Raw genomic sequence first — 14,607 nt, 5'->3', positions numbered from 1 at the left:
GTATCCTTATTTACGGTGTGTAGACTAATGTATTTCCTGGCAAGCTTAAAAGAAAAAGAAAAAAAAAAAAAAAGTGATTCTTGCACTCCTCATAAATATTTTTGATCACTTATTTAAGGAGTCGATGTATTATTCCTTTAAAATCTAGTAGGTTAAAAACAAAATAATCTTTTGTATTTTCTGGTGAATATAGAAAAAGAAAGGATCAAAACCTGCTCTAGTTATAAAGCCTTTTTTTTTTTTTCTGACATGTTGTGGTTCAGATTTTGTTTAACTTCAGAAATTAATTTCTCATACAAATTCTTGCTTGTTCAGAAAAAAAAAAAAATCATCTAAAAGTATTTATCATCCAAGAGTTTTTCATTACTGTTATTTAGAAAGTTCTTGTTCAAGATTATTTCTTTCCAAGTTGAGTTAGGCAACATTTCATATAGATCTATAAACTCTTCAGATGTTTCCTGGTAATACCGAGAGGTTAAGAGATATTTTAGAATTTTTTTTGAAAAGGTTTATTTAGTGTCATCAGTTGTATTTAATCCCTCTGAGTTGAAGTACCATAAATCAAGGTTTCTCTCACATGCCGTGTCAGTCTGTAACTGAATCCAGCAGTTCCATGCCTGAAAATAAACATTTATTCTACCCATGCAGTTGGGTAAGCTGCTCATGCTTACATATTCAACGTATCACTTCAACTTTCCACCCAGAATCAAACTTATTATGTATTATTTTTTCATAGATTTAAGCCCATAGAAACAGCTTCTCTATATGTTTAAATTGATTGGTAACTGAAGATGATTTCTTAGAAATCACATAATGATGGTGGTGAAATATGAGCCATCTCAAGGGCAGAAAGTTAGGAGGGTTTTTTTTATTTCCACAGTCATGGTTATCAGATTTAATACTGTGCCTAATCAAATATGCAAGGATTCAATTACAACAGGGACTGAACAGTAAAGACATTAAATAACTTCTATAAAAGCTTCAAAGGAAGACAAAAAATAGACACAACTCGCCCTTTATAACACCGCGACACATTTTAAAACTAGAAGTTTTGTATGGTTTAAAGAGCCCCAGATTACTGGAGCAAAATGACAGCTTTCTGACACACACAGAGCCTAGCTCAGGCTGCATTCTGCACTCAGCAGCTCCAGCAGGCATCCAGCCACTCAGCACTGGTTGCACTGTGCTGTGTGACCCCCGAGTAATGGACCAGAAGTGATCCAGCCTGGGGAACAGCCCTGGTATGGAGCTAGAACCACCACTGCTTTTACAGGAGTTGAAGCCACTGCTGCTTTTAGTGGCAGGAGCTTTCTCATATCTGGTTTTCAAGCACTGACTGAATGAACTGTTCTGGAACTAAGCTATGATCAGCACACCTCCATGCCAGCTGGCTCCAGGCGGACTCACATGCTTTGCTTAGTCTCTCTATTACCACCACTGTGGTAATAAAGAAGGAAAAAATATATATATATTCCCTTAGCTAGATATTGTCCCATACCAATTTGGGCAGTCTTGGGATACACTGGATTTCTATTCATCTGCCTGTGAATGGGAACATGACTTTGAGTAGCTTTGTGCTTAGTTTACTTTTTGATATGCATGGATTTTTTTTTTACAAAAAAACAAAGGTCTTTGCAGAGGAAGTGAAGGGGTTGATCACCAATGAAGCAGTGGAAAGGCAAAGCCAGTACCATTTCTTCTTCAGAAAGAACTTTGTACCTGACTCTGCAAGAAGACCCTGCTGTTGCTGTATTTTGTTTTAACATGATGGACATTTGGCTGCTTCAGTAATTCTGGTTGCTCTTTCAGAAACAGGGTACTTTAAGTATTGACACTTTAACTGTAGCATTTGACAAGCACAGAAGTAATTCTCTGCTCAGTCCCATTTGAGAAATCATGGGCATGGGGTAGAGGGCAATGGCTCTTCCTCTACAAGGGTTCTCAGCTACAGAGATCCACAGGCACCAGCTTTGTCTCTGTTTTATTCAGTGTGAAAGTGAAGTTACTGTGATTAACAGGTTGGGTGGGCTACAGTGTCTAGAGGATGCTAATGCTCAGCTCTACAGCCCTGTTTTTATCAGATCCAGATATATCAGTGCCCTCGTCCTCCCAGCACTAATTGCAGGATGAAGGTGACCAGTTACCACGCAGGGTGCAGACATCACAGCAATAGTGCTGGCTGGCAAGCTGGCACCAGGAAATATAGCCTTTTATCTAGGTACAGGTGACTCCATTTCTTCTGTCAAAATTATTCACAATTTTTTAAAAAGAGAGAGAAAACAAAAATATCAGTCCTCTCAGTAAGGTATGCTGTTAACAGCTGTGAGCTTTGGATGTATATGAAATTACAGCTTTTGTCTCTCAGGATGATTTCACCAGCGTTGAATTGCCTTTGACCATTAACTAGAAATTCACTTAACCTGAGATTAATCTTGAAAGACAGGAAATGAAAGGTAATGCTGAGCAGGCCTTCTGAGACATGTTTTAATCCCAGCCTTTGACACAGGCATGGTTCTGTATAGCAAAATAACAAATGAGCTATCCTCATCTGCCTGCGAAGTCCCACATCAGTAGTGTTTACCTCAAGAAATCTAGGAAGGAGAAACACTTATCCATGCCCATCACTGACTTTTTCTACTTCACCTTGGAATAAAACTAGAGTACCTCATTTCCACTCCATTTCAAAATGGGGTCAGTAATGCACGTGAGTTCCTCGGCGACATAGCATTTTGCATCAGGAAGACACGGAAAAACTCAGATTATGAGGTGGCTGGAGATCTTTTTCACAAGGGAAGGGAAAATAATGACTGCTGAGTATAAACCTGCAAAATGCCTATGGTCAGGCAACATCAGAAATTCTCTCTCCTTCTCCAGCAGTTGTAATCATACAAAAGGGATAAACAAACTGGCACTGCCCGAGGAAGCCTGAGCCCTCGTTTCTCCCAGCATTTCGCAAATAGCCTAAAGAAACAAGGTGGAGCGAAGAATTGCCAGGCATTTGGGTAAGCAGAGCACACAGCCTTCTTGGTGTTTTGAGACTTAATGTAGACATTTCATTTGAGACAGATGTTACATGCTTTTCTGAAGGTGGTCAGGTTTTATCACATATTTATATTTACATGTATATTCTTTCATCATGAAATGAAATACTTTTGTGAGAGTTACAGTACACCTTTAGCACTTGGGTAGCTTTGAACTCTTTTTAAAAAAAGCTGTAAATAAAGATACTTAACACCTTATTGATTTAGTTGCGGTATCTTGTACCATGACATTTGCTGAGCAATTAGAAAAGTAAGTCTTACTGCAACTTTGATTTCTTTCAGACAAGCAGAGGCTCACAGAAATGGTACACCCACGTAATTTCAGTGGGACCTTCGGGACACCTTACCTCTCACTGCACACTGCAGAAGTTTGCCTTGGCAACCACGGAAGGAAGAGGATCCAGTAGTGCCACAGTCACTGAGCTGTTTTGGAAGGAATTTGTCCCCGCTAGAACACACACAATCCTTCTTGTGAACTTGCTATGAAGAGACATGACTGGGTGAGAGCTGGACATGGCAGTCCACAGACCGCCCTTGCCTTTGCCAATCCTCCATCCCTTCCTTTCCTCCAGCAGCAAAAGCCAGAGCTGGGCAGAGTGGAGGAGCCCTGGGGGTACCCAGGTTCACCTGAGTCTCGTTGCCCTGAGGCCTCTGGAGCTGCCCCATGGATGTGGGCTGGGCCATGGGGGCATGTCAGGGAGCAGCCACAAGGGCACCCTCAGTACAGGTAGGCTGTTGCCACCCCCAAAGCCACCCCTGAAGCAGGCTGGCCACTTTTCGCCCAGGAAAGGTTTTGTCCTAACACTGCACAAGGCCAGGTGGCCGTGGTCGGCCACACCGATATCCCTCTGCCCAAGTCACCGCCACCCCTGGCCCGGTCATATGAGCTCTACTCTGGCTTCCTCTCCCCAGGAGCTCAGAAGGAAACAGACCAAGAGCTGGGGCTCTGGTGCACCCCCTCAGGTCTTCCCAGCTTCACCAGTTTGGGATGCTGTGGGGATCTGGCTGACTTGCTTTTTCATGGGTACAGCCCTGTACTGGCTGACTTGCTTTTTCATGGGTACAGCCCTGTACTGGAAGGGTTACTTCAGTAACCCGAGCTTGGTGAAAGGAGGAAGGCTCACCCCCCATCTCAGCCTCCTTCAAACCCACACGGGCAGACAGGTGCCTCTGGCCTGAACCTAAGGGCTGGACCCACATGCTGCAAACACCCCTGCAAGGGGCAGCCTAGAGAGAGGGGTGCAAGAGGGTCCCTCCACCCTTCCCTCATGGATTTAACGCTTGAAGGGTGCTCACAACCACCTCATCCTGCTCCTTACCCTACAGCCCAAACCTGAACAGGGCTGAGGGTGCTGCAACAGCAGGATTCCGAGGGCACCCCAGGGACTCCCGACGGGACCACCCCCCGCTGTCCTCGGGCCCCCAAACCTTCCATGCTGATGCTCATCCTGGGGGGCATCCATTTTCTGTGCCCCTCTCGCGTCCCACCCTGAGGGAGCCACAAACCCGGCAGCCCCCTCCTGCCTCTGGCGGGCGGGCTCCGCTTTCAGGGCTCGGCTTGGCAGAGTCCGCTGAGCAGCTAATAACATAACAACCCGGCTTTGATCAATCCGAACTAATTACCCCTCTTAATTAAAGCCTTTAGCGGTTGTTTCAGTGTTTTGGCAGGGCGGCGGGAGGGAACAGCACTCGGGGACCTGGCCCCTGCACCACACTCCCCACCGCCGGGCGCACTCGGGTGCAAGGATTTATTGCCACCAGGTCAAGAAGATTTTTTTTTTCTTTTTTTTCTTTTTTTTTTTGTTCTCACGTGCAAGAGTTAAACCGAAATTTCAAATCCGTACACAGCGAACCCGCTCTGTCCATATAGATACGATATTCAAGGGGAGAGGGAGAGGAGAAAACCAAGAAGGTGGGGGGATAACCGGCAGGCAGCGGAGACGGGGCAGGAGCAACACACTGGAAATATATATACATCGAAATAATTAAAGTGGTGCAGCATTCCCGGCTCGGGTAATACAGATCCCAAATAAATACCGCAGAAATTGGCTTGGCGCTTTTCTTTTTCTCTTTTTAAACCATCTCTCCACCTGAGATGCGACAACGACAACGAAAAAAAGTCTTTAAAAAATAAAAAATAAAAGAGGAACCAACCAGTCCCGTAAAACAGTGGCGATATAGAGCAATAATACACAAAAACCGCTTAACAAGTGCATGCAAAGGGGCGGACGCGGGGCCCTTACGGCTGCAGCAGCGGCCCGGGAGGGGGCGGCGGGTCGGGGCCCCCCAGCTCGGTGGGGGGCCGGGGCAGTCCCAGGGCGCTGTCGTGCAGCTTTCGGACGTGCTTCTTGAGGTCAAAGTTCCTGCAGAAGCCTTTGCCGCAGGTGGGGCACGTGAAGGGTTTCTTGTCGTTGTGGGTGTGCATGTGGAAGGTGAGGTTGTACACCTGGTGGAAAGCCTTGTTACAGATATTGCACTTGAACTGCTTCTCGCCGCTGTGGGTCAGCTTGTGGTTTTTGTAATTGCCTGCGGGGCGAGACAAGAAGGGCAAAAGGGAGCCGGCGCTGAGAACTGGGTGCTAAGAAATGGAGGAAAAAGAAAAAAAAAAAAAAAAGGAAAAAAAGAAAACCAAAAAAGCAGCCCTACTCCATCCCCTGCGCCCGGCTTCAGCAGAAAATGCTGGCGAGCCTCTGAGCAAACAGCCGCCCCCTTCCTCTCCTCCCCACTCTTTTTACAAACACGGAGGGAATTAGCGAATAAGCCAAAATGGCATCAAAGGTGAAATAAAGAAATCACCAAAAATAAAAGCCTAAAAAACGGCTTTAGCCTTCCCAGTATCTCGGCGAGGAGCCCCGAGGGCTGCCGCTGCCGGGCAGGGCAGGGAGCGAAGCTGCCCGGGAATGCCCCGTGTTGCTGCCCCCCGCTCCCCAAAAACTACTCTCTTCCCTACTCCGAGGCCACAAGAAAAAGGCTAGCGATGCTTCCCAATAAGCCCACGTCTCTGCTAAGGGGAATTAAAAGCCAAAAGTTCTTCCCACCCTCTCCCCGCCGAAAACTGTCCCGCCGCTTGCTCCCGGCCGGCCGGGAGGGAGCGAAGGGCGAGGGGGCCGGCGGCCGGTACCTTTCTGGTGAAATCCTTTGCCACAAAATTCACAGACAAAAGGTTTGTAGCCGGCGTGTATCCGCGTGTGGGTGTTCAGGGTCGAGCTGCGGTTGAAGGCTTTGCCGCACTGGTTACACTTGTGGGGTTTTTCCTAAGGGGGGGAGAGAAACGCGAGGCGCGGCGGTTTTTGGGGGTCGGGGTGCTGGGTGGGGGTAGGGGTGCTGGGTGTTGGGGTGCTGGATATTGGGGTGCTGATCTGAGTGCTGGGAGTTCGCCCTGAGGGCTCACGGCTCTCAGCCCCACGTCGCAGAAAGCAAACGAAATCACCCCAAAAGCGGGGGCTAAGCCACCCCGGCCGGGCTCTGCGGTTGCGGAGGGGTCGGGCGCCGCCGAGCTCCCCCCCAAAAAAAGTGACGGGGCCCGATTCGGTGTACGGGAAGGGGGTAATGTTCACCTGGGTGTGGATGATCTTGTGCCGGCACAGCGTGCTCGCCTGCCTGAAGCCCTTCCCGCAAACTTTGCAAACAAAGGGTCTGGCTCCCGTGTGCACCGGCATGTGGCGAGTTAAGTTATAATGTGCGTTAAATACCTTGAAAGTCAAAGCAGACAAAAACACAACAAAACAAAAATAAACAAAATTGCGGTTAGAGCCCGAGCCGTCGTTTGCAAACCAACCGAGCCAGCAAAAGGACCGAAAGGAGGAGCCGGGGAGGGGGGGACAGGGTCGCTACTTGCCTTTCCACAAACTTCGCAGGTGAAAACTTTGGGCTTGCTGCTCGGCGAGCCGCGGCTGAAGTCCGAGGTCTTGTAGGCGATTTTCTCCGAGAGGATCTGAGCGCTCTCCTTCATGTAATGCTGCAGCTGAGCCTGCGACAGGTCCTTGAAAGCTGCCCCCGCCGGGAACTTGTCGGCGGCCGGCAGCACCAGCTTGTTCCGCTCCGCCAGGTACGCCTTGGGCTGCGGGTGCAAGGGAGAGCTGAGGAAATAAGAAGCCACCGGGTGGATGTTGACACCGGAGGACGGGTGACAAGGGCTGTCGCCTCGGTTGAAATAGCACAGGGCTCCCATGGCGTGGAAGGAGGAGTGATTGACCACTCGGGGTCTTACCAGTTTGTACTGCTGCAAGGGCAGGGCGTCGCGGGGGAAATCTCCTTTCAAGCTCAGGGCACAGTTCAAGAGATCGCCGCAGCTAAAGGAGGGCGAGGAAGAGGAGTCTAAGTGAGCCTTCCTGGGGTCCGCTCCGGCCACGGCCGCCTTGGGCAGGGGGTCGTACGCCACCGGGACAAAGGGGATCATGCAGGGGATGGAGGAGTTGAGGTGCAGCGGGTGCTTGGGGTCGCCTTTGGCCGCGGAGCCGTGGAGGAGCTGCGGGACGGGGATGGAGCGGGGCTCGGGCGTCCGCGCCATGATGCGCTCAATGGAGAAGGCGAGGGGCTTGGGCGTGCTGATCATGGTGCTCCTCGCAGACAGGCTTTCTCTGGCCGGAGGAGTCGCTAGGATTTTGGTCGCCGTGTGGTGGCCACTATTGTCCATGGCTGGATTGCATTTGTTCGCCCGCTTTGAGCCGCTTTGGTAGACGCCTCTTTTTTTTTCCCCCCTCTCTCTCTCTCTCTCCGTGCCTCTCACTCTCTCTCTCCCCCTTTTCTTGTCACTGAGCTGCAAGGAAGGAGAGCAGCATCGCCGCCGCCACCATCGCCACAGCCTCCGCCGGCGGAACCAGCCTTCTCAGTCCAGTGGACTCATGCCAGCCCATCACAGTTTACTTTGGCGCACCAATGACTCGGGACAATCGCTACTTATTTCTATCAATAGAAAGTGTTGTGTCAATAACGCAGCCAAGATCTCGCCAATCGTTAACTTCCAAGAGGAGAAGGTAAACTAGATAATTGCTCAATTCGCTTCCAACAGGCAACAGGAAAAGTTTTTTCCCCCCCAGTAAGCGGCTACTTTTCATTGGCGCCCGCGCCTCCCCCGCCCAGTGAAGGAGGCGGCTCTCCGCTCCTCGCCTCTCCCCTCTGCCTCCCTCTCTCTCGCTCCCCCCTCGTAGTTTTTTTTTTCTTTTTATTATTATTATTATTATTATTATTATTTGCAATCTGCTTAACCAGGCTTTAGAGGCCAAGCAAATCCGAGATCAATTTTCTTGTTTGGCTTTAAGTGACATCATCTGAAATCATTGTCCAAGCGCTAAGCAGGGATGTGAAACCCGATTCAAGGGCAAGCGCCGGGGTGTTTGTCAAACAAGGTGCAGCAGCGGCGGCGGCTGGAGGGGAAACCGTTTGCTTCCTCGCCACTTCCCAGCCCGGGCTCTCTTTGTGCGTGGGTGTGCGGGTGCGTGTCTGAGAGCGGGAGGGAGGAGAAGGCTGCCCTGCTCCTGGGACAGCTCCCGGGCTGCTCGCCGCTTTCGAGAACGAGGTCAGGTGGCGGCGAGCTTTAGGAAAACACAGCACACAGCACACAGCACACAGCACACAGCACACAGCACACAACACGAGCCGGGGGCTTGCGGCAGCCAGACGGCGAGAGCAGCGAGCGGGGGTGCAGGAGCCACCCGGGCCAAACCCGGAGCGGGGGAGAGAAGGGGTGAAAGGGGACCAGGGATGGGGGAGAGAGGGAAAAGGGGGCACGAGGAGGGAGTGCCTCTAAATTCGGAAAAAAAATATGTATGTATATATGTATCTATAAAGTAACCCTCATATACGCTAGGTATAGTTTATCAGTCCACAAATAACGCACAACACAAATACCGAAAGCTTCGGATGGGTATGGGTATAAAAAGAAATACACATCCTTTTATATTCATATACATATATATATATATAACACTGCATATGTATATAACACTGTATATATTTATATATGCGCATGTATACAACTCTCTATGTGCGTATACACCTAAACAGGCGTACTCCCCACGCATTTAGGCCAGCCGTGACGGCCCTGTTCCGGACGGGCCCCAGCTGTTTATGGGGACAGCGAAGCGGGGCGGTCGAGGGAAAGAGCAAGGACAGCCGAGAGCAGAGGGGCTTTGTACTTTCACCCCAATCCCACCCCCCAAAACGAAGCTGGGGCACACGGCAGAAGTGCTCCCAGTCCCCAGCATCACCCGCCGAGCCCCCGGTATCCCACGGTAGCTGGGTCGGGACCGCAACGGGTGCCTCGGAGCTGGGGGGCTTGGGGGAGTCGGGGTGCCGCAGCCCCTTACCTGCTGCTCCCCGGCGAGGCCGCTGTCCCCGGGCCGGGGGACCGGGGGGGCACCTGAGCGGCGTCCAAGCATCCCGCATCTCCTCCGTGGTGCCTGCCGGAGGAGAGTTTCCCCCTTCAGAGCAATTTGCGTTTAATTCAATCTAGGCAAATTTCCTCTCGATTGGTGCTGAAGAAGGGAATTATTGTTGAGTGGGTTTTAGAGGCTTCAAATCCCATATACTTAATACGTTAACAGCTTGCTCTTAACTGGTCTTTTTGGGATTGACTTTTTGACATGTGTTTGAAAGTAAAATATGTAGTGTCATTTGAGCAGGGTAAATATCCCACAGCAGCAATTACAGCCCTGCCATTACAATTACACCGGCCTCCTTAATAACGGAGACACGCTCTTGGAGAAGCGGGAGCGCGGTTATTCGTTGCTTCCTTACGGGTACGCTTCGCTTGCTTTCCGTAGCACACGGGAAAACTTACCTTCCTAACTGGTTATTAAATAACGATCTAAAAGACCATTTTTTTTCCTTTTTATTTATTTTTTTTCTGAAGTCTCCCTCTCAGAAAAGGCGTTTTGCCCGTGTTGGAGCTGCCCGCAGCACAGCAAATCAATGCCAATCCATATTTTCCGTCCCGTCCCGAGCCCTCCGTGGCACTTTGGGACCTCGTTATTTTATTTTAGGCTCCGTGATGAAGCTGCCGAGCCGCGGCTCTCTGCGGCTTTGCTGGTGCGGGGAGATGCTCCCGGGGCCGGGCCGAAAGCAACCCGCGGCCGCTGGCTTTCTGCAAGAAAAGGGCTGCGGGGTGTGGGATGCAGGACGCGGGATGAGGGATGCGGGATGCAGGATGCGGGCTCCGAGGGGGGAAGGAGAGGGCTCGAGTGCCCGAGCCCCGGAGGAATTAAGGGCAAAACTTTGGCCTCGAGTTGATTTCGCGTTCCGCCCGGGAAAGCTGCTGTTCTCTTTTTCCCCGTAATCGGTTTTGCGTTTCATTCGCTCCTAAGCTATGTTCTTGATATTGCTCACTTGCATTATGATCATAACGGATCTCTGCAAGCACTCAAAATCCGAGGCACCGGCGAATTCATCTCTTCGTCAGGATTACTCCAATCCGATCCCAGAGGCGATTAGAGGGAGGTAAAACACCGCCTAAAGCCTAATCTTTAATTTCTTCCCCCTTAATAAAATGAATAATTCCATTGCGTTTCTAAGTAAAAAATGAATTGAAAAGGATAATAACTTCGCTAACCTTCTGCTGCGCGTATTAAGCTTTTCCCTGGGAGCGTTTGGCGCAGCCCTCCGGCCTCCGGCCGAGCTTGGGGCCGGTTTCGGGTGACCCGACTCTATGTTAGTGCCCTTCCCCTAAAAACGCCCCGCGGCCCTCCTACCACCGGGGCCCGTTTCAGAAGCCGGGGCTCGTTGTGCCCAAAAAATCCCGTCCTCCAGCAGCCGGCTTCGCGACGGGGAGAGCCGACTCCAGCCCTCCACTTCACCCAGGGTTGTCTTTGCAAGGGAAACCAAAACGTGAGCCGATTTGGGGCGGAGGGGGGGGGGGGGGTGGAGGGGGAGCGGAGCAGACCCGGGGGGAGGCCAGCAGAGCGGGGCCAGCCAGCTCCGTCCCTGCCGTCCCTGCGCTGGTGACATCCTCGCCGCTGGCAGCCTGCCGCCGCCGGGGCTCCCGACATTGTCTTCCAGAAGAAAATAACGAGATATACGTAATATAAATATATAAACACATATATATTATATATATATGGTATATATTTAATATGCTATTCCTATATATTAGTATATAGTTGGTATTACATACTCATATTGGTATATTAGTATATAATATATATGCTATATATATACTTTCTGGAAGCATGCACAGCCTTGTCAGGCAGTGAGCTCGTGTCGGTTTCCCCCCGTACGAGACCCCCGAAAGGAAGAGGACAGAGCCTTCTCCTTTTTAACCAACTCCATCACAAAATTAATCGGCTGACACCGAGCTGCCAGACACGAGTGCTGGTGGAGGTAAAACCCAAAACTTTGACACTACTTCTTGCACGGACCCCCTCGAAACCGACAAGCGAACTGGTGCAAATGAAGAAAAAAAAAAAAAAAAAGGAAAAAAAGCTTTTAAAAGCCGGGACTCGAGGTGACAAGTGCCCCTCTGGAGCTGGTGCGGGCGCTGGGGCTGCGGAGCGCAGCGCTGCCCCTAATCTCATCATCCCGCCCGGGGGGGGGGGGGGACCCAGCGGTGTCAGCAGCTCCAAAGGGCCCTTGGCGAAAGTGGCTGGGAGGGGCCAGCGGCAGCTGGAACCATGAGTGACACCTTGGTGCTTGTTCCTTTCCCAGTTCATCAAACGGCCAGCCCCGCTCCCGCTAAATGAGCGCCTGGCGCCCTTTGGTTTGGAGGGGGGAAGAGATTTGTTTTTAAGATTCCTGGAGAGGAGCGGCAGCGATTCCTTTAGGTTTTGTTTCTTTTATTTATTTTTTTTTCTGCCCGGAGCAAGGCAAAACTCTGCTGGGATGCCGGGCCCGGTAGACGACAGGGAGGGAGAAACGAGGAAAGAATTACAAAAGTATGGGGACACATACAAAAATTTTTAAAAATAAAATAACAATAGTAATAAAAACGCCCCATCCCCGCCCCTGCGCCCGGCGAGGCTCCCCAGTGCCCGGCTGCCACGGGGGCAGCCCTCGGGGGAGCGGTGCTGCCCCTAAAGCCGAGCGCTTCGGGGCTTTTAGCCTCTGGTTTTGCCGGTGGGAGGCCGAGGGGCGCAGTGCCAGCGGGTGTCCCAGCGGGCAGCTCCTGTGGTTGGCACGAAACGAGTTCCCCTCTCCCTTTGGGGCCCCGCTGCTACCCGCCGGGTCCCGCCGGCTGATGGGGCCACGTTTGCCGTCAGCCGCCCCAAAACCCGCGGAGGTTCCCCTGGCCTCCCCCCGGGCTCCCTCCGTTTCCCTCCCCTCCCCTCCGACGGCCGCACACCTCGGGGGGGGGGGGGGGTGCGGGGGATTTCAACGCCCCCCTAAAACCGTGGGAAAAGCCCTGCCGCGGGGGTGCGCACCGACCTCCCCACGCCTGGCCTCGGTCCGCGGCCTCACGCAGCTGGTTAGTGAGGTGTGTGCATTAATAAGGAGGGGAACGACCTCTGGAGTGCTGCCATTTCAGTACCTGCCCTACTGCCATGGCTGCTGCGCTGCCCTGCTAATGGTGTTTTACCCTGGATTTCACCTCTGAGTTAGTTAATCCAAAACTGCAAACATCTTGTAACTTCCTCCTGGTTACAGCATCTTTGGTTTCTTTACCTTCCTTCCTTCCTTCCTTCCTTCCTTCCTTCCTTCCTTCCTTCCTTCCTTCCTTCCTTCCTTCCTTCCTTCCTTCCTTCCTTCCTTCCTTCCTTCCTTCCTTCCTTCCTTCCTTCCTTCCTTCCTTCCTTCCTTCTTCCCCTCTTTCTCTCTTTCTCTCTTTCTCTCTTTCTCTCTTTCTTTCTCTCTCCTTCTCTCCTTCTCTCTTTTTTTCTCTCCCCCTCCATTTCTTCACTCACCTCTATCTAACTGACAGACACATCATGTAAATACCGCATGCAGATGAAATTGTATACGAAAGTGCTGGACGTCTGGGTCATACATGCAGCATGTACCATGAAATCTGAGCCACCCACTGCAAAACACAAAATTCATGGATTTTTTTTTATTTTATTTTTTTTCCTGAAGATGGTGTCAAGGCACAGAGAGGGGCAGCTGAAACTTGAGGGACAGGGAGCTGGGGGACTCCCCAGGCTGTCTGAGCAGGACCCCACCACCCTCAGGCAGGCAGCAGGGTTGCTGGTGGCAACCCTGATTTCAGACCACCATCAGGTTTGTTATGGTTGGGCATCTCTGAAGGCAATCCACAGAAGCAGGATCTTGATCATCTGGGTCCATGGGCAAGCAGACACAGAATTGTAGCTGAGCTACAGCCTGGGACAGAGGACAAACCCATCGCACTTCCCACAGTGTGGTCAGGGCTGGACAGCTGGGTTACTGCCAGGTCAGCCCTCAGCTGGAGAAGAGCTGCACCCACAACCTCCTGGGCTGTGCTGACAACAGCCACTTCTATCCCAGCATTTCTAGTTTCCACTCCAGACCCAGATGCTGTTAGCAACTTGCTAAAGACAGCAGCACCCAGTTTTGATACCACTTCCACTTCTTGTGAGACTTAAAGGTCTCCTAATACCTCTACTGGAGAACACCCTGAAGTCCTACAGCCTGTTCTTGCAGGAAAACTTCATGTGCACCTCTCAGATCCTCAGGAAGTCCAGCAGCAAAGCCCTTCACTTCAAGTGTAACACCAGGGCTCGATAAGGAGCTCAGCACCCTTTCTTTCTTCTTCAGGTATAATGCTTCTGTTCTGTGTTCCCTCAGATTTTGTCTACACACATCCAGGAACTAGCCATGTTCTATCTCGCTCTAAAAAAAGAAAAAAAGAAAAAAAAAAAAAAAACACAAAACACAACTCAATTTTTTGTAAGTTGTGAGTTTTAACTTAGGAAAATTTGGGTTCTTACTAACTCACATTGAAGGCATAGGAAAATGGGCAGTGGGCACTGTCTGTTCATCTGTCAGTAAGGTTCTTGTTTTTGTTTTGTTTATTTTTGTTTTACAAAGGCGTTATGCCCTTGGATATTTGTAGGCTTTTTATACATTATTTGTATAAATCTGCTCTATAAACCAATATACTCACTGTAATCACCACATAAACTGAATGCATTCTTTCAAAAAAGCTGGTTCTCATGAGGAATCATACAACAGTTCAAATGGTTTGAAATATTGAAAACATCTTTTAATTGTAGAATTCTATACAAACTTGGATAGATACAGAAGTGGTCACGACAAAATGTTCTTATTGCCTGAAATTTTTCACAGAAATAGAAACATTGATGGCAAGCTTACTGACATCCAACATGATGAGATATCTTTAAACTTGCAAAATGAATAGACACAACAACACTCATAAGTAGTTTGCATGTGTTTGACTGACCTTGAAGTCCTACCACTTAAATACCAACTTCAAAATACAAAGAACCAAGATTAAAATTTTTAATGCACGGCACATAATAATGTAAAATTAAGCACAAAAAAGTAAACAAAGTCTAAATCGGAAAATACACTTCTTTTTTTTTTCTTTTTCTTTTTTTACCTAGGGCACTGACTTATTCTGAGAATGATTTCCTGTATAGTTGTGTTTTAAGTGAGCCATACATTTTGCTTTATGAACAGGACATCAATATTCGATGGA

At 49.9% G+C, this 14,607-nt stretch overlaps 1 protein-coding gene across 1 annotated transcript; it reads right to left on the bottom strand.

The window, feature by feature from the left end:
• Positions 1–5,280: 5,280 nt before the first annotated feature.
• FEZF1 (FEZ family zinc finger 1) lies at positions 5,281–7,677 on the bottom strand. The gene is made up of 5 exons (XM_032203968.1): positions 7,252–7,677; positions 6,880–7,101; positions 6,599–6,733; positions 6,163–6,295; positions 5,281–5,567 (listed from the first exon to the last, which is right to left on the bottom strand). The coding sequence occupies exons 1-5, from the start codon at positions 7,675–7,677 to the stop codon at positions 5,281–5,283; spliced, it is 1,203 nt and encodes a 400-aa protein (XP_032059859.1).
• Between the last annotated feature and the right edge of the window lie 6,930 nt (positions 7,678–14,607).

This window comes from Aythya fuligula, chromosome 1 (genome assembly GCF_009819795.1).
Source record: "Aythya fuligula isolate bAytFul2 chromosome 1, bAytFul2.pri, whole genome shotgun sequence".
NCBI lineage: Eukaryota > Metazoa > Chordata > Aves > Anseriformes > Anatidae > Aythya > Aythya fuligula.
This window is presented reverse-complemented; position numbering and strand designations above follow the sequence as displayed.

What these genes read in the sequence shown, in the direction of transcription:
- FEZF1 (XM_032203968.1), bottom strand. Translation starts at nt 7,677, where the DNA reads ATGGACAATAGTGGCCACCACACGGCGACCAAAATCCTAGCGACTCCT. An exon ending in CCTTGCAGCAGTACAAACTG is followed by an intron (nt 7,102 to 7,251) that starts GTAAGACCCCGA and finishes TTGCACCCGCAG; the next exon opens with CCCAAGGCGTACCTGGCGGA. An exon ending in CCTGCGAAGTTTGTGGAAAG is followed by an intron (nt 6,734 to 6,879) that starts GCAAGTAGCGAC and finishes TTGACTTTCAAG; the next exon opens with GTATTTAACGCACATTATAA.